At 38.2% G+C, this 22,608-nt stretch overlaps 2 protein-coding genes across 7 annotated transcripts in view; both read left to right on the plus strand.

The window, feature by feature from the left end:
- Nucleotides 1-8,623, plus strand: part of PLEKHH2 (pleckstrin homology, MyTH4 and FERM domain containing H2) — a 104,305-nt gene extending 95,682 nt beyond the window's left edge. For 4 of the 6 annotated variants that reach the window (XM_006056802.4, XM_044925864.2, XM_044925865.2 and 1 more), the window contains 5 exons: nt 159-304; nt 1,309-1,438; nt 2,198-2,284; nt 4,749-4,886; nt 6,423-8,623. In XM_006056802.4, the coding sequence (XP_006056864.2) occupies nt 159-304; nt 1,309-1,438; nt 2,198-2,284; nt 4,749-4,886; nt 6,423-6,605 (684 nt within the window). In that variant the 3' untranslated portion in view covers nt 6,606-8,623. Of the gene's footprint in view, nt 1-158; nt 305-1,308; nt 1,439-2,197; nt 2,285-4,748; nt 4,887-6,422 lie in introns of those variants that run through there. The other 2 variants (XR_327413.4, XR_003102231.3) reach the window with 2 other exon arrangements.
- A 4,557-nt stretch (nt 8,624-13,180) lies between these two features.
- Nucleotides 13,181-22,608, plus strand: part of DYNC2LI1 (dynein cytoplasmic 2 light intermediate chain 1) — a 39,424-nt gene continuing 29,996 nt past the window's right edge. The window contains exons 1-2 of the mRNA XM_006056804.3: nt 13,181-13,339; nt 15,139-15,256. Coding sequence (XP_006056866.1) covers nt 13,332-13,339; nt 15,139-15,256 — 126 coding nt within the window. The 5' untranslated portion in view covers nt 13,181-13,331. The remainder of the gene's footprint in view (nt 13,340-15,138; nt 15,257-22,608) is intronic.

Below are 22,608 nucleotides of genomic sequence, written 5' to 3' on the forward strand. Positions count from 1 at the left end.
AGTATTTTTATATGATTACAAATTCCATAATCACCCAATCATGACAAATAGATTTATATGTTGTATGTTACAGTGTTTAGAAAAAAATAAAACTAATTTTCTTTCTAAAAATTCTTTTAAAATATCCTCTATTTTCTCTTTTTTGGGTTTCCAATTAGGTGGAGATTGGAGATTTTGAAAGACCTTTTTCCACTCCAGCAGGTCATGTTACTAATCAGTGCAAAGCGAATCAAACTCTAAAACAAGTCATAGAGAAATTTTATCCTAAAAGGTATAGAGATGACTCTTCTGAAGAACAGCTAAGGTAAAGAACTATTTACAGGGCAGATATGCACTAGTTTTTCAGTGATATTTTTCTGTACAAATTTTAAAGATAAAAAAATTATATGTAACAATATGCTCAAGATTTTTAAAATACTGTTGAATACCAAGAGGTTATAATTGTTTTTATTTGAGATGTGTCTGGAAACTTTAATAGCTAGATTTAAACTTTTTCAATAAGAAAAAAATCTGCCTTAAGATCTTTCTATTTAATCTTATTCATTCTTCTCCAAATTAATGTTGCTAATAAATAAAAGGAAAAAATTGGCTAATAGGTTTAATTTTATGATATGTTTACCAAAATTTTTTTACCTCTTAGGGTATTCCATTATAAACAAATTGGAATAAAAATAAAGTATCTTCTTACACAAAGTTTTTTAATAAAAATTTTTAATTCTACTCTATTAATTCGGAGTTTTGATTTTTGAAAACTATTTATAAAGAAAAGGCGTAGATTCAAAAATAGAGGCAAATCCAATTCACCATGACGTTTTTTAAAATAGAAGCATTTGTGATTAGTTTGTTGTCTCTGTAGAATAAGTGGTTGCCTTCATGATTTAAGAGGTTTCCCCTGTACCCAGCATCTCTCCGAGCCAGGAGTGGTAGCACCTAAATTCCACCGTTGGGGATTCATTCTTCAGTCTCCAATTCTTGTACTTCTTTAAAAGTGAAAGTAATTCCCATGAGAGTCTAGGCTAATTATGCAAAGGTTTGGTGTTAGCTTATCAGATTTAAAATTTTTACCTGAAGGGAGTGGGGAGCAGGGAACCCAGGTCATACCGAGAGCACTAACAAATAGGGGGATTTGGTGAAAGGAATGCTACATGAAGGACAAGGGGTGGACAGTGGTAAGATGGGCACCACCAAACCACAGCTTGCCCTGGGTAGGTCTCCCAGTGGTGTCTAGGATTGGCTCAAGGAGAGCTTTATCTTGGGAGGATGATACACTGTTTGTGTTTTTGTTCTTTTCTTTTTTTTTTTTTTTAGGCAGCTTTGCCAGCGACTGTCAACCAGGTGGATGGCCCTCCGAGGACACAGTGCTGCTGATTGTGTGCGAATCTATTTGACAGTAGCCAGGAAGTGGCCATTCTTTGGTGCCAAGCTGTTTCTTGCAAAAGTAAGAAATGGTAGGGGGAGGCTATCCAGTTTAGTAGAATATAAAGTGATAACCGTAACCCCAGGTTTAGAATATTCAACTTTTTAAAATAAGGGAATTTCTAACAATATAAGGAAAACCATGAAAGGACACTGAGGAGAGAGCAGGAGAGCCATCGGCGTCTCTGTCTTTTCCCTTCTGCTCCAGTTTACCCTGCCAAAATCATTTCTTACACTCAGAAGGCTTAATCAGTAGACTGAAGACAGCCCCTTAGCTCTGCTTTCTTCTCTTTATTCCTTCATCCATCCACTCATTTACTCTTGCACTCATTTGTATTATTTAGTAATTATGAATTTTGTTTGCCAAACACAGAGCTGAGCTCTAGGGATACAGAAGCCCATAGTTTCAGAAAAGTTATTCTCACACTTTCAGGAACTCGCAATCAGTGTTGCAATAGGTCTGGAAACCACTAATGGTTAGGAGTGACATGACACTGAGGAAGGAGAGACAAACCCTGCTAGGGCTTAGATTAAGTGGCCTATCCAAATACACGTTAATAAATAACAGATTTGGGTCTCGAAACCAAATTCAAGACCCCAATTTGGGTCTCCTAATTCACTGTTCTTTCCATTATACCACACTGTCTACTCCTCAAGTGAGATTTTTAATAATAAGATGTTGTTGCTGTTGTTGTTAGAAATGTCGTACTGCATTTAGACTAAAACATTTCTGTAATTTTGTTTAGCATCTATTATATAGTATATTTTCATCTCTTCATAGCCCATAGCCCCATCGTCCCTTGGAAGTACATTCATGTGGCTGGCTGTACATGAGGATGGTTTAAGCATCTTAGAATACAACTCCATGGTAAGATTAAATCCTTAAGTTTTGCATTGAGTCAACTATTTCCATTGCTCAGTTCAGTTCCGTTCAGTTGCTCAGTCGTGTCCGACTCTTTGCGACCCCATGAATCGCAGCACGCCAGGCCTCCCTGTCCATCACCAACTCCCGGAGTTCACTCAGACTCACGTCCATGCTCAGTGTTCCATTAACAGAAGGTAATGATACCTTAATATTTTTCTTATACACAGAAAAATATCCTTCCTAATACTATATCATGAAGTCATTTTATGAATACAACCATGTTTACAATTTCATCTTTTAAAACAAGATTAGACAGGCTATGTATTGTGTATGAGAAAAATATTAAGATACCATGACTAAATTGCAGTCACGGTTGTATTTGTAAAAAGACCACTCATTTATAGAGTTCAGAAGGTGGCTTCCTGTGCAAAATAACATTAAGATAACATATCTCTTGAAGATAACATTAAGGTATAACATTAAGATATAACATTAAGATACCTCTTGAAGATAACATTAAGGTAGAAACTTTAGTTAGCAGAATTTTAAGTTCAGTTTCACTAAAGTTTCTGTGAAAATTTTTTTTACTTTCCCAAAATATCACTTACCCATTCACTTGTACATATACAGTATCTTTAGAGTTATTTACATGATTACCTATAAAGTCAAACTGTGATTTCTATTTATTCATTTATTTGAAATTCACTTTATTTTCTATCATATTTTATATATATCAGATTACTTTAAAAAAAATCTTTTTTAACCTGGTGGACAGGGATTGCTCAGTTCACCTGGTAGATGTCGTGGGCTCTCCTACTTGTGGCTATAGTCAGAATCACTGAGAATTTCTTGGAAATGAGACTATCCTTTAGTGTTTTAGTTACTGTTTCTCCTTATAACTGTTGAAAACTCTTTCGAAGGCATTTATATTTCTTGAATGGGCTTCCCCATGGTTCAGCGGTAAAGAATTTGCCTACAATGCAGGAACCACAGGAGATATTGGTTCAATCTCTGGGTCAAGAAGATCCCCTAGAAGAGGGCATTGGCAACCCACTCCAGTGTTCTTGCCTGGAGGGTCCCATGGATAGAGGAGCCTGGTAGGCTACAATCCATAGGGTTACAAAGAGTTGGACATGACTGAAGTGACTTAGCACATCATGGCATGTTTCTTGAATGCCTTTTAGTTCTTGAATAAATAATCTGAAGATAGATTATAAAACCAGTGACTTAAAGTCAACAAAAATTATACACCAGTATTGAGTTACCTTGGCCAAGTAAACCAGTTTGTTGATTCTGAGAGATGGACGTACAGACCAGTGTACAGACGTACACTGCTGGCCTACAGCAGAGGAGGTATCCAGTACTGGGCTGATCTGCTCCAAGTCTTGCAAGCTAATCATTAAATACACAGATTCCTTTCCTTTTAGGCTGTACATCTTTGAATTATATTTTTAAAATTGTTTTAGTAACACATTGGGAAAAAGTATTTGCTGCATGTATGTCAAAGGGTTGTTATCCTTTAGGAATGTGGATGTTTTTCCAGATAGTAAAGAAATGATGAACATAGCAATAGACAAATGGGCCAAGGCAGTTCACAGAAGAAATACTAATATTCAGTAAATGTATTTTTAAATGTTAATCTCACCATCAAGTAAATGCAGTTTAATACAGTGAGATTCTACTTGTCACCAATCAGATTGGCAGAACTTCAAACAAATGATGGTATCCTGTGTTATCAAAACTGCAAAATGCTGGAAATGTAAATGGGTATAAAGTTTCTGAGTTTCGAAAGGTTTACTTTTTTGAGATAGCAATTTTAGCTGTTGAGGTTTATAACCACAGAAATTATTATTCTATGTGTATTATGAAATATGTCCCAAAATATTCACTGGAGTAAGATAGTAACAAAAAAATTTAAATATTCTTCAATAGATTAGTTAAATAATGTCTGTGTCTATAAAATCTAAATAAATGTCTATAAAATCATTTAAAATGATTTTATACAATAGCAAGTATGTTCGTGTCATGGAAAGATGTTCATAACATGCTGTTAAGTTAAAAGAAGCAGAAAGTTAAAAAAGAAGTAGTGTGCTTGATACTGGTTATGTTTACATATATCAAGATCTGTCTATCAGGGTGAACTATATGGATTTGCCAATATTTGACCATTTTTTACCTTAAAAAAGCATCAGGTTCATATGATTCAACCAGATAGGTAGGTAGGCAGGTAGATAGACAGATAGATAGAAATCTTTAAGGACAAATACAGTGTAAATGCTACGTAAATAGTTACTGGTACACAGCAAATTCAAGTTTTGCTTTTTGAAACTGTATGGAATTACAAATATTTTCCATCTACAGTTTTCCATCTGTATCAGCATCTTAATGGAGATATATATTATTAATCATCTCTCATCTTTCTTTGAAAATAGTGTATAACATATTTACTTTTTTCTTCTCTTTGAAGAGGTTAATAGTCAGCTATGTATACAAGAGTCTAATGACCTTTGGAGGTTATCAAGATGATTTTATGGTAGTCATTAACAATGCACATTCAAAGGACAAACCAACAGAGAAATTGATTTTTGCTATGGCAAAACCCAAGGTGAGTAGAAGCCTTTATGCTAACTTTTTTATGCTAGTTTTTCTCACACTAAAATATTTATTGTGCAAAGACTTAAGTTCTTGATGGGAAAACAAACTGCTTATAATCATACAATCATAGGTCCAAATTTTGGCTTACATCTTCTCCCTAAGCCTTGGTTTCCTCATCTAAAAAATGGTATAATGTTCCTTTTTTTTTTTTTTTCTGAATTAAGAATTAAGTGAGGCAATCATGAAGTGTTTAGCCCAGACTTTCCTGGTAGTCCAGTAGTTGGGGGTCTGCCTGCCAATGCAGGGGACATTGGTTCAATCCCTGGCCTGGGAAGATTCCACATGCTGTGGGGCAGCTCAGCCTGTGCTCCATGACTACTGAGCTAGAGCCCGTGCTCCGCAAAAAGAGAAGCCATGGCAACGAGAAGCCCACAAACCCCATCCAGAGATTAGCCCTCACTTGCCCCTACTAGACAAAGCCCACACAGCAATAAAGATCCAGCACAGCCAAAAATTAATTAACTAATTAATTTTAAAACATAAAGATGTTTAGCTCAGTGCCTGGTATACAGAAAGATCAAAATAAGTGGTCCTGGCAATAAGTTGTTATCGTCAGGTATTTTATATGCATTATCTTATTTACTTGGAATAATTCACTTAATGGACTCATTAGTGAGAAGAGTGAGGTTTTAAAATTAAGACATACTTGTTTCTTTATAATTTTAACAAGCTATGTAGTTTTAATGTCTCTTAAGTAAAAGCAATAAATAAAAGGGCTGCATTCTAACATGTGATTCCAATTTTAGGGAAAAGAATGAGAAACTAATTTTTCTAAAACTTTTGTCTTAAAATTATCAACTAAAAGAGACTACTTTTTTAGAATCTGAAGCTTTAAAAAATGGCATATATGTTTCTTAATTAAATCTATACTTAAGTGAAGGCGGATAGTAAGTGCCGAAGATCATGGCACACTTCAGTTTAAATAAAAAGTTAATATAATACGTGAATTTCTTATTCACGTATTCACAAGTGTGGCTTTAAGATAACTGACAGAATTGTACTATTGTCACATTTTTTAATATTGCCACTAAATTTGACTTTTTTTTTTAAGTACCACTTTCTGCTCGTTTAAGTAATGGAAAAATAGATGGTGTGAACATGTAAGTACAGTTGGCTCTTGAACAGCACAGGTATGAACTGCACAAGTCCACTTATACATAGATTGTTTTTCAATTGTAAATACTACATTACTACATGATCCATGGTTAGCTGAATCCATGGATGTGGAACTATGGATACAGAGGAATCGTGGCCACAGGGGGCGCTGTAAAGTTACACACAGATTTCTGACTGCTCAGAGTATCAGGGTCCCTAAACCCTGTGTTGTTGAAGGGTCAGCTGTACTCCACTGTTTGATCCGGTTGAAACGGAACTCTGGTGGCCTGGGCACTTGCAGATGGAGACCACTCATGGCCAACCCTTCAGTCTCTTTCGAAAATGATGAGAACTTCTCAAGAGGATAACAATTCCACTTTTCTTGTTTTAGATTCTTGAAATCACCCTTTTGATCGCCAGCTACATAAACAACTTCTACCAGCAAAAGGCAGTTCACCACCTCTCTGCTCCAGCGCTGCTCTCAGCTCAGACCCAGGGTTTCCAAGCCAGGGTGATGGGAAGCCAGCCCCTTCTGGCAAACAGCAGACCAACCAAAGGCCCCACTTTGCTCTGAGGCTCAGGGGCCTAAACATCTCCCCCTGTCTTCTAAGCAATGGCTGCATCAGCTCCAAATAAGTTCATTTACATCCTGGCAGCATGATACCCACACAGTAGTAGTCCATTCTTTAAAAATAATGGGAGTTACTCTCTTCCATTTGATTCATAAATATTCAAATAAATGCTTGTAATAAAACTTAAACACACACACACATAAAACCTAAACAGATTTTCCCACATGCTGATTTCCTTTTAGCTTAACTGGGTTAGAATTTGCCATTTTTTTCCATCACCTTTGGCATCAGACACATCAACACTTTTTTTCTCTTGAAAAAAAAAATATATTCTAGCAATCTTTAGAAAGGGAGATTCAAGGGAGTTTTGCCAAACTCTAATTTGGCAAACCAGTTGATTATTTGGACATGCTTACTGCCAAAAAATTATGTACTATAATTAAATGTGCTTTTAATTAATGATACGGTATTTAGAAAGAAGTAGAGTATCCAATTTAAGAAACAGCTGCTGGGTGATGTTGAAGGGTAAGTTTTTAGTTCTATGAATCGCTGTGTGAAAAAGCAGGCGCTGAATCCCAGGGACGGCGGAGCCTAGTGGGCTGCAGTCCATGGGGTCGCACAGAGTCGGACACGACTGAAGCGACTTAGCAGCAGCAGCAGCAGGTAACCAGCACCTCCAGTGTGGTTTTAGAAAGTATACCCTGTCACCTTTTCAGATCACTGGAGTGTAAAACTTAAAATGAAACATTGATTCCTGACATTCCTTGGCTATCTACATAACCCAAGTTCACTGGAATATTGCCCACATTTCATTCCATTGGTGCTGGGTCATCTTAACCTTGCTTTGTTAAATAATAATATCTTTGAAAACAAAGAAATTTTAAAGCTTTGCTTCACACAGTCTTTTAAATTATAGTTTGAAAATAAATTCCCCAAAATATTTTTTTTGAAGAAAAGAAAAAGTAACTCTTCTTCAAAGGAGATAAATTTTAGTTGAGTCTAGAAACCTATTGCTTTACTAGGTTACATAAATGGTCAGTACATTCCAGTTTGTGTCAAAATAAAGTACTTATTATTATTCATGATGAAAATGAAACTGTGATAAGACATGAAAATTATATTGTAAAAATGTTTAATTGAAATCATGAGTATACTTAATTTTATTTATGTGTAGAATTTTTTTATTTATATTTTGGACATATATTTATCACTTTGTGTATGGTATTTTTTTAACCAGTTGGGGGAAAAAAGTTAGCTGCTGAAATTAATCTGTTGGCGAGCCTTCTTGTTTTCTTTTTTGCTGCTTTCTCCCTGTGGCAATGTACTGTTCTCACACTAAGCCTTTTAAAAACGTTCCATCCTACGTTAGCATCCTTAGAAAGATCAGAGTCAAGAAATACACTGATCAAGTAAGATTGCGCTTTACTGATAATGACAAAGGTCGAAACCACCCATAGAAATACATGGCCATTTACTAGTTGTCCTAATCTTTTGAGCCACAGCCACTCGCTGTGTAAGCAAATTAATTTTTGAGAATAAACTGGTTACCAGTTTGGGATGACTCTCAGGCACCTTTTGGCTGGGATACGGTAGAGTTTCTGAGTTCCCGGAAAACCATTTAATAATCATTAGTCGGTGCACCAGAGGCTTGGCAGAGCTGTTACATATGTATGAGGACTTTATTCTCAGGCAGTAGTTAGTTCATCATGTGGTAAGCCCCCCCCAAAATCTTCTAATTTAAATAAATAGTGAAGGCTCAGCTTAAATGGTAGTACCCTAGACTTGGCATTTATTTTTGATAGAGCAGAGATAAAATATTTTGATGGAAAGAAATCAATTTTCTGTAACTGATGATGTGAAAATTTTATTTTCTGGGAAATTACTTTTATATAGCCATTTAAAAATTCAAAGTATGTTATTATGATTGGTTACAAGAGAATAATGTTACATGTTTAATTGTAATATTTGTCTCCTATCATTTTCCTCCCTTTCAATCATAATAAATGATTTACAAAACCCATTTCAAGCATTATCTTTTGAATAATCTTCAAGAAATACCTACTGTTTTCATTGTCAAAGCTGAAGTGTACTACTAGTGAAAATGGTAGTTATTACCTCCTTCTCCTGCACTCATGCTTTGTCTTCTGTGTTGCTTTGCTTTATCCATATAAAAAGAAGCTGTTGGGACAAATTGTAATTATCATATATATATGTGCTTATTGACATTCATACAATATGTATAAATCATGACGTTCTCCCATGATTTCATAATAAGTTCCTTATAGGTAAGTTGATTGGACTGTGTCTAAAATTTTATTTTAAATGTTCTAGATTTGTGTCTGTGTGTGTCCTTGAAGTCACATACCGCCATAGCTTAGAAATGAATTTAACTCTCAATTTACAAGAAAAGTTAGTCACAACTTACAAAGTCTTGGCTTGAAAAAAGTGTTTGTTAGTGGTTATTTGGACATTTTTTTCCATAGAAAAAAATACATGGTAGTCAGGTTCCTGGAACAATACTTGTAGCCCATAATTGTACTGAAGTATAATCTTGAAGAATTAGCCACCACGGATAATCATATTTTTCTAGAAAAAGGCTTTAAGTGTTGTGGGATGCCAAGAACACATTTCACCCACCCGGCTCCCACCCCCAGCTGTCATGGAATTTGGACTTCTCAGTGCTGAGTCTCTGGGCTGATTCCTGTGGACCAAAGGCTTTGGGAATGTGGGGACTGAGGAAGCGAAAATGAGGAGCTGGACTAACAAGGTGAAGCAGCTTTTCCGCTAACTGGTTCATGCAGAGACCTCATCTCCCCTCACATTTCCCCCTATTCTCTTTTCCCTAAAGGAAGAAAGGGATTTTACTGCTACAGAGTACTTCATTTAGCAGGAAATATTGCCAGTTTCCCTCAGAGAGGGAATGACTTGATTTTCTTAATGCTTGTTTGAAAAATTCCAGAGAAAGATTCTGATTAGCTCAACTCATGTTTAATTTTAAACACTCATATTAGGAGAGTGCTTAATTATTAAAACTCTATATAGTGGAACCTTATGCAGCCATCAAAGCTATGTTTATTATGTGTTTTTGAAAAATTGATACAGGAAAATATATGTTGAAATCAGAATGTTAATTATACAGTAAAACCTCAGCTCTGTAAAAGATTGGAATGAAAAGCATCAAAATGTTGTTGTTACTTCTGGCATTTGCTTATTACACCCTCTTTGTTTTTTCTGTATACTATTTTTTCGACAATAAGCTTATGTAACTTTGAAAAAAAGGAAAATATATCAAAACACTGTCACTTTCTGGGCTATTGTTAATAGCCTCCATACACGACTTCCAGACTCTGAAGCATCCTTCACACAGCTACAAAAAATTATCTCACTGAACTAAGGTCTAGTCATGTTGTTATTGTTCAGTAGCTAAGTCACATCCAACTCTTTGTGACCCCGTGGACTGCAGCCTCCCTGTCTATCACTATCTCCCGAAGTTTGCTCAAGTTCAAGTTCATTGAGTCGGTGTTGCTTTCCAACCATCTCATCCTCTACCGCCCTCTTCTCCTTTTGCCTTCAATCTTTCCCAGCACAAGGGTCTTTTCAGCTTTCAAACTGTGGTGCTGGAGAAGACTCTTGAGAGTCCCTTAGATAGCAAGGAAATCAAACCGGTCTTAAAAGAAAGCAACCCTGAATACTCATTGGAAAGTCTGATGCTGAAGCTCCACTACTTTGGCCACCTGATGCAAACAGCCAACTGGTTGGAAAGGTCTAGTCATGGCACACCCCTATTTGAAATCTTGTTTGGTTTCTCATAACCAACACAATAAAATCCAGATTGCAAGATCTTTCACGGTAGCCCAATCTACCTGCCTAGCTTACTCTCCCACCTTAGCCCCACCAGACACCTCTACCCCAAACTATTCACAGGTCACTGAATATACTCTGCCCACACCTTTACCTGTCACATAATTGCTCATTTCATTCAGCAAGCAGCATACAATTATCTCCTCCTCCATCACCACCACTGAAATCTTCTTGGGCTGATCCAGAAGAGCAGTTCTAATCCTTATATACTCTTGAACAATTTTCATCTACCCTGGAAAGTCACTTTATTTGTCCAAATATGAAACCTAATGGCAGAAAGTGAAGAACAACTATAGAGCCTCTTGATGAAAGTGAAAGAGGAGAGTGAAAAAGTTGGCTTAAAGCTCAACATTCAGAAAACTAAGATCATGGCATTCAGTCCCATCACTTCATGGCAAATGGATGGGGAAACAGTGGCTGACTTTATTTTTGGGGGTTCCAAAATCACTGCAGATGGTGATTGCAGCCATGAAATTAAAAGACGCTTGCTCCTTGGAAGAAAAGTTATGATCAACCTAGACTGCATATTAAAAAGCAGAGCCATTACTTCGTCAACAAAGGTCTGTCTAGTCAAGGCTATGGTTTTTCCAGTAGTCATGTATGGATGTGAGAGTTGGACTATAAAGAAAGCTGAGCACAGAAGAATTGATGCTTTTGAACTGTGTTGTTGGAGAAGACTCTTGAGAGCCCCTTGGACTGCAAAGAGATCAAACCAGTCCATTCTAAAGGAAATCAGTCCTGGGTGTTCATTGGAAGGACTGATGTTGAAGCTGAAACTCCAATACTTTGGCCACCTGATGTGGAGAGCTGATTCATTTGAAAAGACCCTGATGTTGGGAAAGATTGAAGGCAGGAGGAGAAAGGGATAACAGAGGATGAGATGGTTAGATGGCATCACTGACTCAATGGACATGAGTTTGGGTAAACTCCAGGAGTTGGTGATGGACAGGGAGGCCTGGCATGCTGGGTTCATGGGGTTGCAGAGTCGGACATGACTGAGCGACTGAACTGAACTGATGAAGTCTCAGGAGGCAAAAAGCTAGAAAACAGAATTCATCTTCTTAATTAAATCAAGGTGAATGAATCCAGTGACTCAGTCCTGAATCAATGCTGGTGATTAGGGCCCAGCCAGATAACCTTCACCTGGTTACCATACTCACTCCCTCAACCACCTGTCCCAGTTATCCAAACCATTATAACTTTAACTTGCTAATACTGTGCCTAGTCCACAGAAAACATTTGGAAAAATGTTAGCTGCCATTATTGTTATCCATAGCAATAGAGCTTCCCAACTAACATGCAAAAGGCATATAAAGTTCCAGAACCCCAGCCATCATGATTTATCACAATTTGTCCCACATCAGTTTGTGAGTTTATAGATGGGCTAGCTCCAGCATATATAATAGATACTGACTTCATGATGTATCAGCCTCCCTTGCTACCATCCTTTCTCTGTTGAACTCCCCTCCATTACTTCCCTTCCTATGTGTAACTGTAGTCTTCTGTGTCTCCAAAATGCACCTAAATATTGGGAGAAGTTTGTCCCCAAAGATTTTATCAGAAGTTAATGCCTTTTATTTCCTATGTGCTTTATTTCCTTGTGTTTCTTCAAAGCTGCTGATCAGCCACTTACCTTACCATAAAAGGTATTAAGCACTTAAAACAGTGTTTCAGACACACTGTAAGTTATGTTTTACATATATTTATCTCATTTAAAATCATAATTTTTTTCCTGCTTTACCGGATTGGAAGCAAAGTCTCAGAGAAATTGAGTAATTTATCCCTAGTGGCAACTTAGTATGGCTGAGTCAGGACTTCAAACTATCTTACTCCAAAATTCATATTCTTGAACATCACGCAATAGAGACTAAGCAAATGGCAGAACAATAGAGGGAAATTTCTCCTTCCAACAGTCAGCATTCGAGACAGATCAAATACTGTCACTGCCATGAAAGTTTCATCAACTCATTTAGGCCTAGTCACTTACTTGTTCTTGTGTAAATCGTACCTCTGCAATAGTTTATATCTTTGGCTTCCTTTAATTAGTTTGTGTGTCATATAGCAATGTTAATAACTCAGAGTTTGTTATTGACTTGGATATAAGTAAATGAAGTATTACAGAGATGCATTTGTTTTATTAACTTATTCATAAACAGTGTGCTGGGCTTCCCTGGTGCTCAGATGGTAAAGAATCCACCTGCCATGTAGGAGGCCTGGGTTTGATCCCTGAGTCAGGAAGATCCCGTGGAGAAGGGACTAGCTACCCATTCCAGTTTTCTTGCCTGGACAATTCCATGGACAGAGGAGGCTGGCGGGCTAGAGTCCGTGGGGTCGCAAAGAGTCGAACACGACTAAGCGACTAATATTTTCTCTCAGTTTCAAACAATGTACTATTCTACAAAATCTGAAACAACCAAACAAACAGAAGCCTGGAAAATACTAAAATCTTTGTCTCTAGTAAATCACTAGAAAACAGCTCAGGAGATTGTTTCGTCCTCCACTCCCAAATCACTGTTATTGGGGAGAGAAAAGTAATTAAAGACAGAGACCCCGGCATATAAATAGTCGGTACTCAGGAGAATATTTTTTAAATAAAAGAACATTTTCGGCCCAGAGTTTTTTAAGTCCCAGATTTACTGCCATGAGTCTCCTGTCCCATCCAAAACGGCTGAAGCTGAGACGAGAAAAGAACGCTGAAAACTACCTTTCCCATGATGCCTCTACTCTGCACGCAACCATGATTGTGACGTAGCTACCATGGCAACGCAATACCCTGCTTTAATCCGGCCTCTCTCCGAGTTCGCGGTGCGGCTGATTGTAGGCTGGGCCTCACTCGGCGACCAGGACACTGGGGCGGCCAAGCCACGATGCCCAGGTATCCCTGCAACCCTGCTTGGGCCTGGTTTACGCAACCCTCGAGAGCCTCCCTTCTTTCTCAACTCAGCCTGGATGGGGTGGAGGCGGGGATCGGCGGTGGAGGGAGAGGCCGCTGCCAGTATATGTGGGGAGAGGAGTTACAGCGAGTCCCATTGTAGGGTTGTCCTGTTTGCAGTTCCTCTCTGGTTGGTCAAGGTACTATCCTTGAGAGTATGGATTCTGCCAAAAGCAAGTAGAAAAGTTCCAGAGGTGGAAAAGTTAAGAGATGTTGAAAGATGATTCAACTCCAATCATTGTTTCTTCAAAAAGAGTTTTTGGGGGGCCCGGGAATGTTCTAGGAACAGGATTTCAGGCGGTGAGCCAGACCACAAACCCACGTCCTCAGGGACCTCCTGTCCGGGTGCAGGGGTTTACGACAAAGGTAAAAGAGGGGAAACTAGTGAAGACACTGCAAAATGTAAGGTCACATTTTAAGGGGAGGGGGTGGGATTTTAATCACCTATCAGATACATTTTAACTCTTCGATGATGTTTATTTTAGTTACTTGTTCTCAAGATCATGCCTAAAACTTCCCTGAACGACTTGTAAGGACATCAGAAGGAGAGTAGGGTACTGGAGTCCATCACAGAGCGCGATTTCTGAGTTTGTTTGTTTGTTTGTTTGTTTTCCCGTATTGTGGATGGGCTGTGTGATTTCTGTTGAGTTTATGAACCTTAAGCTTCCCATTACGGTAAATCTGTACAACACCTCTTTCTCTTTACTGCTGGGAACTTCGAAAGGAGATAATCACATTATGAAGAAATGGGTGTAATTGAAGAGCAAACAGGCCCAGACTGAGTTCTTAGGGGCTCACCTGTGAAGTAAATGTGTGAATTTTAGTGCAGACCCCCCCTTTTCCTTTCCTGATTCTTGAAAAATAATAATTATAAACACTCACTAATTTTAGGTGATTATATATAGGCCAGGCCCTAACCTAAATGAATTATCACATTTTACAATCATGGCAATCCTATGAAGTTGGTGTTGTTTGTTAGTCAGTAGTTAGACGAGAAGAAACAAAAGTGAGCCTGGGGACTAGCACAGAAATGTGAGTATATTAGGTGCTCAATAAATATTTCTTGAATGAAGGATCCAGAGAGGTTAGGTAATTTACCCAAGTTGGCATACTCTATGCAGAAAGTAGTAGATTCAGGTGGATAAAACATGAAATCTTACTCATATTTTTTAGTTCAGTACTCCATAATTTATTTAGGCTTTACTTAAAAAAAAAAATCTTATCTGTGTAGAGAGGTGAATGAAAGGATGATTTTCAAAAGGAATTTTAGGTGATTTTCTCCCTTCTTTATATTTTAAAAAAGGAATCTGGAGCCAAAAAATGTATAATTTTAAAAAACTAAAACTATTTCAGGTAGCAGAGGTTATGTGGTAAACTGGTTTTACATGTTTCCCCCTTTTCCTAGATGTCGGTGGTTTTCCAGTTGTATGTTTCCAAAAGGCATTGAACCTTCATGTATGTCTGAGAAGCTAACACATACAGCTTTCAGCCCTGGCCGGGAGTCCCAAAATAAGACAACTTCAGATCTTGGCAATAAAGGCTCTGTTTATCATTTCTTCTTCCATCTAGTACACAGAAAATGACTAATCCTCCAAAGTTTTACCAGCTCATTGTCCTCCCCCACAAATGATATTGATTTGTTTTATAAGTCTGATTAAAATGAAATTTCTCCGGGCTGGAAAGAAACTTTTGTAAGGATTCTTTTTGTTTTTCTGAATTTTGGTTATCTTTCTCTCACATAGTGAAACTCTCTGGGAAATTGCAAAAGCTGAAGTGGAAAAACGGGAAAGTAGTGAAAATGAAGGTGATGGAGCTGAAATTGGAGAAAAGTCTGTTTTCTTCATTGGCAGTAAAAATGGGGTAATGCATTTTTTTGTACTTTTTTCACCGCAAGCATTGTGATGATTTAATAGCCAATGGTAACATTTATTTTATTACTTTGGTAAAAATTTAGGTATTTCAACTCTTTAACCAGATGACCAAGCTCCAGCCTGCTGGTTACTTTAAATCTGGTTGGGCCCTGCTCATGGAAGAGTGGGAACTAACACACCCAACCTGCCTTTTCTTGTCAAGTGGTGTGTCCTGACCTGGACCACAGGAGCCCAGAGGAAGGGGTATTTGTTTCTGACTAGACAGCCCAGAGGAGTCATCTTTTCCCAGTTTGCACAAAAGCACCATAAATACTATTCTAATGGTCATATTTATAGATAACTTGTATAGCTAAAACAAGCATATATAAAAAACATGAACCATATAGAGTATAATACATTTACTTTCACTTATCTTAAACTAGTGTCACAGAAATGGAAAGAACCCTGGAAATAGTCTGGTCTTCTGCAATAGGGATTCTTACCCTGGGATCCATGGAATTACTTTCTGGGGTCCATGAGCTCCCTAGAAATGTATGCAGAATTGTATGTGTGCACTGGTGTTTTTTTGTGGGAAATTAGGTTTCCCCAGGGTTCTAGTACCTTATCAAAAGGTTGAGAGCCATTCCAGACAGTGGTTGTATAGTCTAGGTTTGAATATTTCCAACGATGAGGATGCTCTCTTTCACAAGGCAGCCTGCCTTAGGTAACCTCTCACTGATCTTCCACTTTGGAGGAAGCAAGCTGCCATGTCGTGTGCAGGTCCAGTCCACATGGCAAAGAACTAAAGCCTGTGGCCAAGAGCCAGCAAGGAACTGATTGCCTCTTGCCAGCAACCATGTTAAGGAGCTTGGAAAATGATTCTCCAGTTCAGTTGAGCCAAGAGATAACTTTTGTCCCAAATGATATCTTGACTACAACTTTATGAAAATTCATAAGCCAGAGCCATCCAACCAAGGTACTCTCAGGTTCCAGACTCTGAGAAACTGGGTGAAATAATGGCTGTTGTTTTAAAACTTGATAAGTTTGGGAGTAATTTACCATGTAGCAATAGATAACTAACGCACATAAAAGCTACAGGAAATTCCCTGGCAGTCCAGTGGTTGCGACTTTCTGCTTTCCCTGCCAACAGGATGAGTTAATCCCTAGTCTGGAAATTGGCATCCTGCAGCCCGCATGGCTATGGCCAAAAAAAAAAAAAAAAAAAGACATATAAAGACTAAGCAAATAAAAAAGAAGTTTTAAACTTTGGGGAAAAGTTATTTGAGAAAGGGAAAAATCATACTTCTGCACTTGGCATGGCAGAAAAATAAACTTAACATTTTTTTTTAAAGATTATCCAAAAGATTATCCAACAGTGTGTAAAGCAAAATAACAAGCCTCAGTACAAGTACACAGTTTAGAATCTCTGCTCAAAGCCACCATTTTCATATCTTTTACTGTTTCTTCTATAACTATACTTCTTTACTTCTGAATAATGTGCTTATGGGCTATTTCCATAAGCACAATGTTAGGCATTACCTGTTGAGTCTCTGATGGAAGACTATTTACTTCCGCATCTCTCACACTTGCACTTCCAGTAACGTTGTAGTTATCCTTTTGAGCTAAATCAGTATTTAGGGTTAACTTAAGTATCTCTTTCACAAGTAGCTGCATGGCTACTGTCCCTCCCTAACATCTTGGGGATTCCCTTTGCATCTTTGTGTTGGAGCTCCAGTTTCCTGGATCCTGTGTCTTCTTTTTTCTTGGTTTACTCAAGTATCTCTTTGTGAAGTACATTCTTTTGTAGTTTCCTGGGAAAGTATACATGGGAAGTAAAATTTTTGAGACCTTGCACATCTGAAATATCTTTATTTCACCCTCCCTCTGGATTGAAAGTTTATCTAGGTATAGAATTCTAGGTTGGAATGAGTCACTTAACCTCTAACCCTAGTTTCTGTGTGAGTCTGTTATTATCTCTTTTAGGAGTGACTGAAAATTCAAACTGAGTTAGACACTATCTTGAATAGTTGGTATCCCCTACGCATTGTACTTGATCTGTACTCCTCTTGTGATGTGTGCCATTAGATACCATATGGTCAGGCTGCAATCTCCAGTACACTGTCACAAGTTTCATGTGTTCATTTATTTTCATCCAAATGCATTTGTTTATGCTGTCACCCCCTGCGTATTTGTCAGTTACCATACAAATACACAAAGTGTGCTGCGATTTTCCTCCTCTTTTTGTTCTTCACAGTGATATATTGCACTCACTCATGCCACAGGCTTTGGTAATATATATGAGGTCATTGTTTTTTTGTGATGATATTGCATTTATTATTACTTGCACAGTTTTGCATCTGTGGCTGTCATGTATTATTCTAAGGCCTTGTCTCAGCTGCTTTGTTCTGTGAATTACATGGACCCTCTTCCATAATTCTCTTAAATTTTTTTTCTTAATGTTATACCTAATGATATCTCCGTTTATCTGGACCTTTCTCTCTTGTTTTCTCTAATCTCATTTGATTGTCAAGTTTTTAGGCATGATCTTCTGATCCTCCTGACATATGTTTCACCTCTTATCGAGGTATAGTCATTCTGTGTAAACTATTATATACAGAATGGATCAACAAGGTCCTACCATATCACACAGGAACTGTATTCAGTGTCCCATGATAAACCATAATGGAAAATTAAAAAATAAACGTCGCAGAAAAATTTTTTTCAAAGGGTTAATCATGCTAGTATTCTTAGACTGCGGCTCAGAAAACTTTATCACTGACTAGTCTTTCAGAGCTTATTTTCTCACCCTAAACCTCAGTCTCTAGGTGGCAGGAAAGAGGAAAGGAAGCTATCTAGACCTCCATGTTTTTGCTTTTCCAGTTCTCCATTGTCTAAGATCTGGTTATCTTCAGATCCTTTCCATGGTTCTGTAAGGGATAGAAAATAGTAGGCACACATCTTCTACACACATTTTATCAATTATGTTCCCCTTTTCTGCTGATCCTGAAGATGACATCTGATCCATAGCATTCCAGGAAAGTGTTGGCAGTTGAGATAAAATCTGTTTGTCATTTCTTCCTCTAGTAATGTCAGTTATCTCCACACAGATTAGCAGAAGTCAGCCAAAATCCATGGGTTGATGTGTGCACAGGTTTAGCAAACCCTTAAGATCAACAGAGAGATAATTTCACATAGAATACCACATTATATCTTTTGAGAAATTTAAGTATTGTTGTACCATAAGGGGAAGTTAGTTAAGAAGAATGTTGACTATAATATTAATGTTCTCACTGAGACTTGATTGGAAAATACCCAGGTGAAAGAATTTTATATATAAAATAAGTTATTATTGTTTTTATCACCTAATATTAGGATAATTACATTTTGAAAATAATATTTAGACATTTTTTGCAAACTCATGGTCATGGAACCATTGAGTTTGAAGTTAATGAGCTAAATTTATACTTAGCTAATACCATATTTCAACATTCAGAAAACTAAGATAATGGCATCTGATCCATGGCAAATAGATGGGGAAAAAGTGGAAGCAGTGACAGATTTTATTTTCTTGGGCTCCAAAATGACTACAGATGGTGACAGCAGCCATTGAAATTAAAAGACACTTGCTCCTTGGAAGGAAAGCTATGATAAACTTAACATATTAAAAAGCAAAGATGTCACTTTGCCTACAAAGGTCTATATAGTCAAAGCTATGATTTTTCCAATAGTTGTGTACAGATGTGAGAGTTGCACCATAAAGAATGCTGAGCACCAAAGAACTGATGCTTTCAAACTGTGGTACTGGAGAAGATCTTGAGAGTCCTATGTATGGCAAGGAGATCCAACCAGTCAATCCTAAAGGAAATCAACCCTGAATATTCATTGGAAGGACTGATGCTGAAGCTCCAATACTTTGCCCATGTGATGTGAAGAGCCAGCTCAGGGAAAAGACCCTGATGCTGGGAAAGATTGAGGCCAGGAGGAAAAGAGAGCAACAGAAGATGAGATGGTTGGATGGCATCACAACTCAATGGACATGAGTTTGAGCAAACTCCAAGAGATAGTGAAGGACAGGGAAGCCTGGTACACTGCAGTCCATGGGGTCACAAGGTTGGACATGACTTAGCAACTGAACAACAATACCATATTTAGGAATTGATCTAGGAAAAATTATAGTAGTAAATATAATTTAAAACATTTTAACTATATTTTTATTTCATAATTTGACAATATTAAGGTCTTCTACCTCAATTAAGTGTAAAAGCCAGGATCCATTTAAATATCTGTCAGCATCTAAATCAATAAGGCATTATCTTAAATAATATTCATTTTTTAAATTCAGTTACTTCACTTTTAGGAATTTCATTTAAGGAATAATTGAATTGTGGTAGCTCAGATGGTAAAGAATCTGCCTGCAGTGCAGGAGACCAGGTTCAGTCTCTGGGTTGGGAACATCCCCTGGCGAAGGGACTAGCACCCCACTCCAGTATTCTTGCCTGGAGAATCCCATGGAGAGGAGCCTGGTGGGCTACAGTCTGTGGGGTCGCAGAGTCATACATGACTGAGTGAACACACGCAATGATGTTTGTCACAGGGTTTCAAAGGGTTATTTATTGTTCTGAAAAATAAAGGGGAAAAGGACAGCATATCCATCAGAACACTTTAGTAGCAAGAGACCCTGTCCCACTCGCTGTAAGTTCCTGTTGTGTAGCCAGGGATGCAAAATGGGTTTGGAAGTAGCCATACAGAGCAGGAACAGATGTATCATATCTTCATGCAGCTTTGCTTGGATTACAAAATTCTGGCCAGAGACACAGAACTGCTGGTGACACTGTCTAAAAAAGGTCAAGACTTGCAGATCCAAGATGCTGATATTCATCATATTTGGGGTTTATATTACAGACCTTCCTTGACTTACGGTGGGTTTACATCCCCATAAATATTGTCAGTCAAAAAGTGCATTTAACACATCTGACCTAACCGACATTGTAGCTTAGCCTACGTGCTTGTGTACTAAGTCACTTCAGTCATGTCCAACTTTTGCAACCCCATGGACTGTAGCCCACGAGGCTACTCTGTCCATGGGATTCTCCAGTCAAGAATACTGGAGTGAGTTGCCATGCCCTTCTCCAGGGAATCTTCCTGATAGCTTAGCCTGCTGCTGCTACTGCTGCTAAGTCACTTCAGTTGTGTCCGACTCTGTGCGACCCCATAGATGGCAGCCCACGAGGCTCCCCCATCCCTGGGATTCTCCAGGCAAGAACACTGGAGTGGGTTACCATTTCTTTCTCCAATGCATGAAAGTGAAAAGTGAAAGTGAAGTCGCTGAGTCTGTCCGACTCTTAGTGACCCCGTGGACTGCAGCCCACCAGGCTCCTCCGTCCATGGGATTTTCCAGGCAAGAGTGCTGGAGTGGGGTGCCATTGCCTTCCTTAAATGTGCTCAGAATATTTACGTCAGCCTACAGTTGAGCCAAGTTACCTAGTACACAGCCTATTTTATAATAAAGTGTTGAATATCTTGTGCAGTTAGTTTATTGAATAACATACCGAAAGTGGAAAACAGTGGTTGTAAGTGTGCTGCTTGCTGCCCTCATGGTCGAGGGGCTGACCGGGAGCTGCAGCTCACAGCTGCTGCCCGCCATCACAGGAAGACTTTATCAGCACGTATCGCCAGCCCGCGAAAGGACAGTGTCAACTGGGTGTATATCAATTTTGCACTTTCATAAAGTCAAAAAAATCATAAATGGAACTATCCTAAGTTGGGGACTATCTTATTTTATGATATATATAATCTTACATGTATATAATAGAGATAGTTGTTGTATATATGATACTATTTTATTTTTGTGCTTCATGTGTCTACCTAAGGGCATGTTAAAGGCATGATAACAGAAATTAGTCAAGAGCTGACTTCTGTGTCAATGAGGCTGCGTCTTTACCAGGCAGCGTCAGTGCCCAGGTAGCCAGAGCACCCTTCTGTGTCTGCCCTGTGTCCCAGAAGGATACATGGACTTTGGAGGCCTCTCAGTAAAGCTGAAAAAAGTAGAGTTCTGAAAAAAGTGCTTAGAGAATGTGTTGTTTGTGCATGTGATTTTGGAAGTGGTACAGTTTCCAGTAGTGAAATGGTTCAAGATAGAACCCCGAAAGTGACATGTGGCAGAAGTGGAGTGAAGGAAAGAGTCTCTTGAGGCAAAGGGCACCTTGAGGTCGGGGTCATAGGTGGGTTGCCCATGCCCATGTAGGGGGTGAGGTGAACAAGACTAATGACAGTAGCTGAGAGGGGAAGGTAGACTGAGGAAGAGATAACCAAGAGGGTAGGCTGATTCAAGCCTCTTAAGATTCCTGCAAGAGGAGAGAAGTAGAGTAATTGTCTCTAGGTGGCACTGGAGAGCAGGGAGGGCCCTGAAGTGTGTGGAGGTGATGAAGAATAAATAGCCTTCTTTAATAGGACCACAGAGGAAGTGTTCAAGAGATAGTCATATGTTAGTGCAGGCCAACAAATAGAATGTTCTGAAGAAGAAGTTGAGGATTCAGGGCAGCTGGATTTTAGAAAGGAGGAGATTATTATGCCCAATGAAGGGATATGTAGAGGATTATGGAATTAGAGTTGCAAGGATGACAAGTCAGAGGGAGGCTGGACTTCTGCTGTGATGGACGTATTGGAAGGGAACGTGGGATTCATTCTGATAGTCACTCAGTGAACTTGTACTATGTCAGTGCTTCTTGGACTTGGAAACCCAGGAGTCTGTGGATGCCTTCTCAAACGGCAACAGTTTACTAGTGAATTTTTAAAATTTGGATTGTTATTTTAATGATAATCTAAAAGCTGATTTCAGTGCCCAGAGTTGAGTTTATTTTTATTTGAAATTCCACCAGGTACTCTTATACATTAATATGAAATTATAGTAAAAATAATTTAAATCACTGCTGTGGAACCATGAGAATTTGAGAAGATTGGCTAGATATTCTCTAAGATTCCTACTTCTAAAATACAGTAATTCTGTATACTTTCCTGCACATTGAATACATTTATTTTTAGGTGTCATAGTCCTCATTATTTAAAAAAGTTAAAAATACACTACACGTGATACATGTAAAGTGTAGGATAATTAGAAAATCCTGATTTTCTTTAGAAAATAAATTACCTTTAAAGTTATCACCTGGAAACATTCACAGTTAACATGTGATGTCTCTCTGGATTTCTGTTTGTTTCTCTATCTGTATGTGTGTGTATATGCATCTCAAGGAAGAGATGATTTTTAACTGAAAATAGGGTCATGGTAATCTATTATGCATGTCTTATCGTGTCAATGTGTCTCAGTTCAATTCAGTTCAGTTCAGTCGCTCAGTTGTGTCCGAC

The sequence above is a fragment of the Bubalus bubalis genome, chromosome 12 (assembly GCF_019923935.1).
Source record: "Bubalus bubalis isolate 160015118507 breed Murrah chromosome 12, NDDB_SH_1, whole genome shotgun sequence".
Taxonomy (NCBI): domain Eukaryota; kingdom Metazoa; phylum Chordata; class Mammalia; order Artiodactyla; family Bovidae; genus Bubalus; species Bubalus bubalis.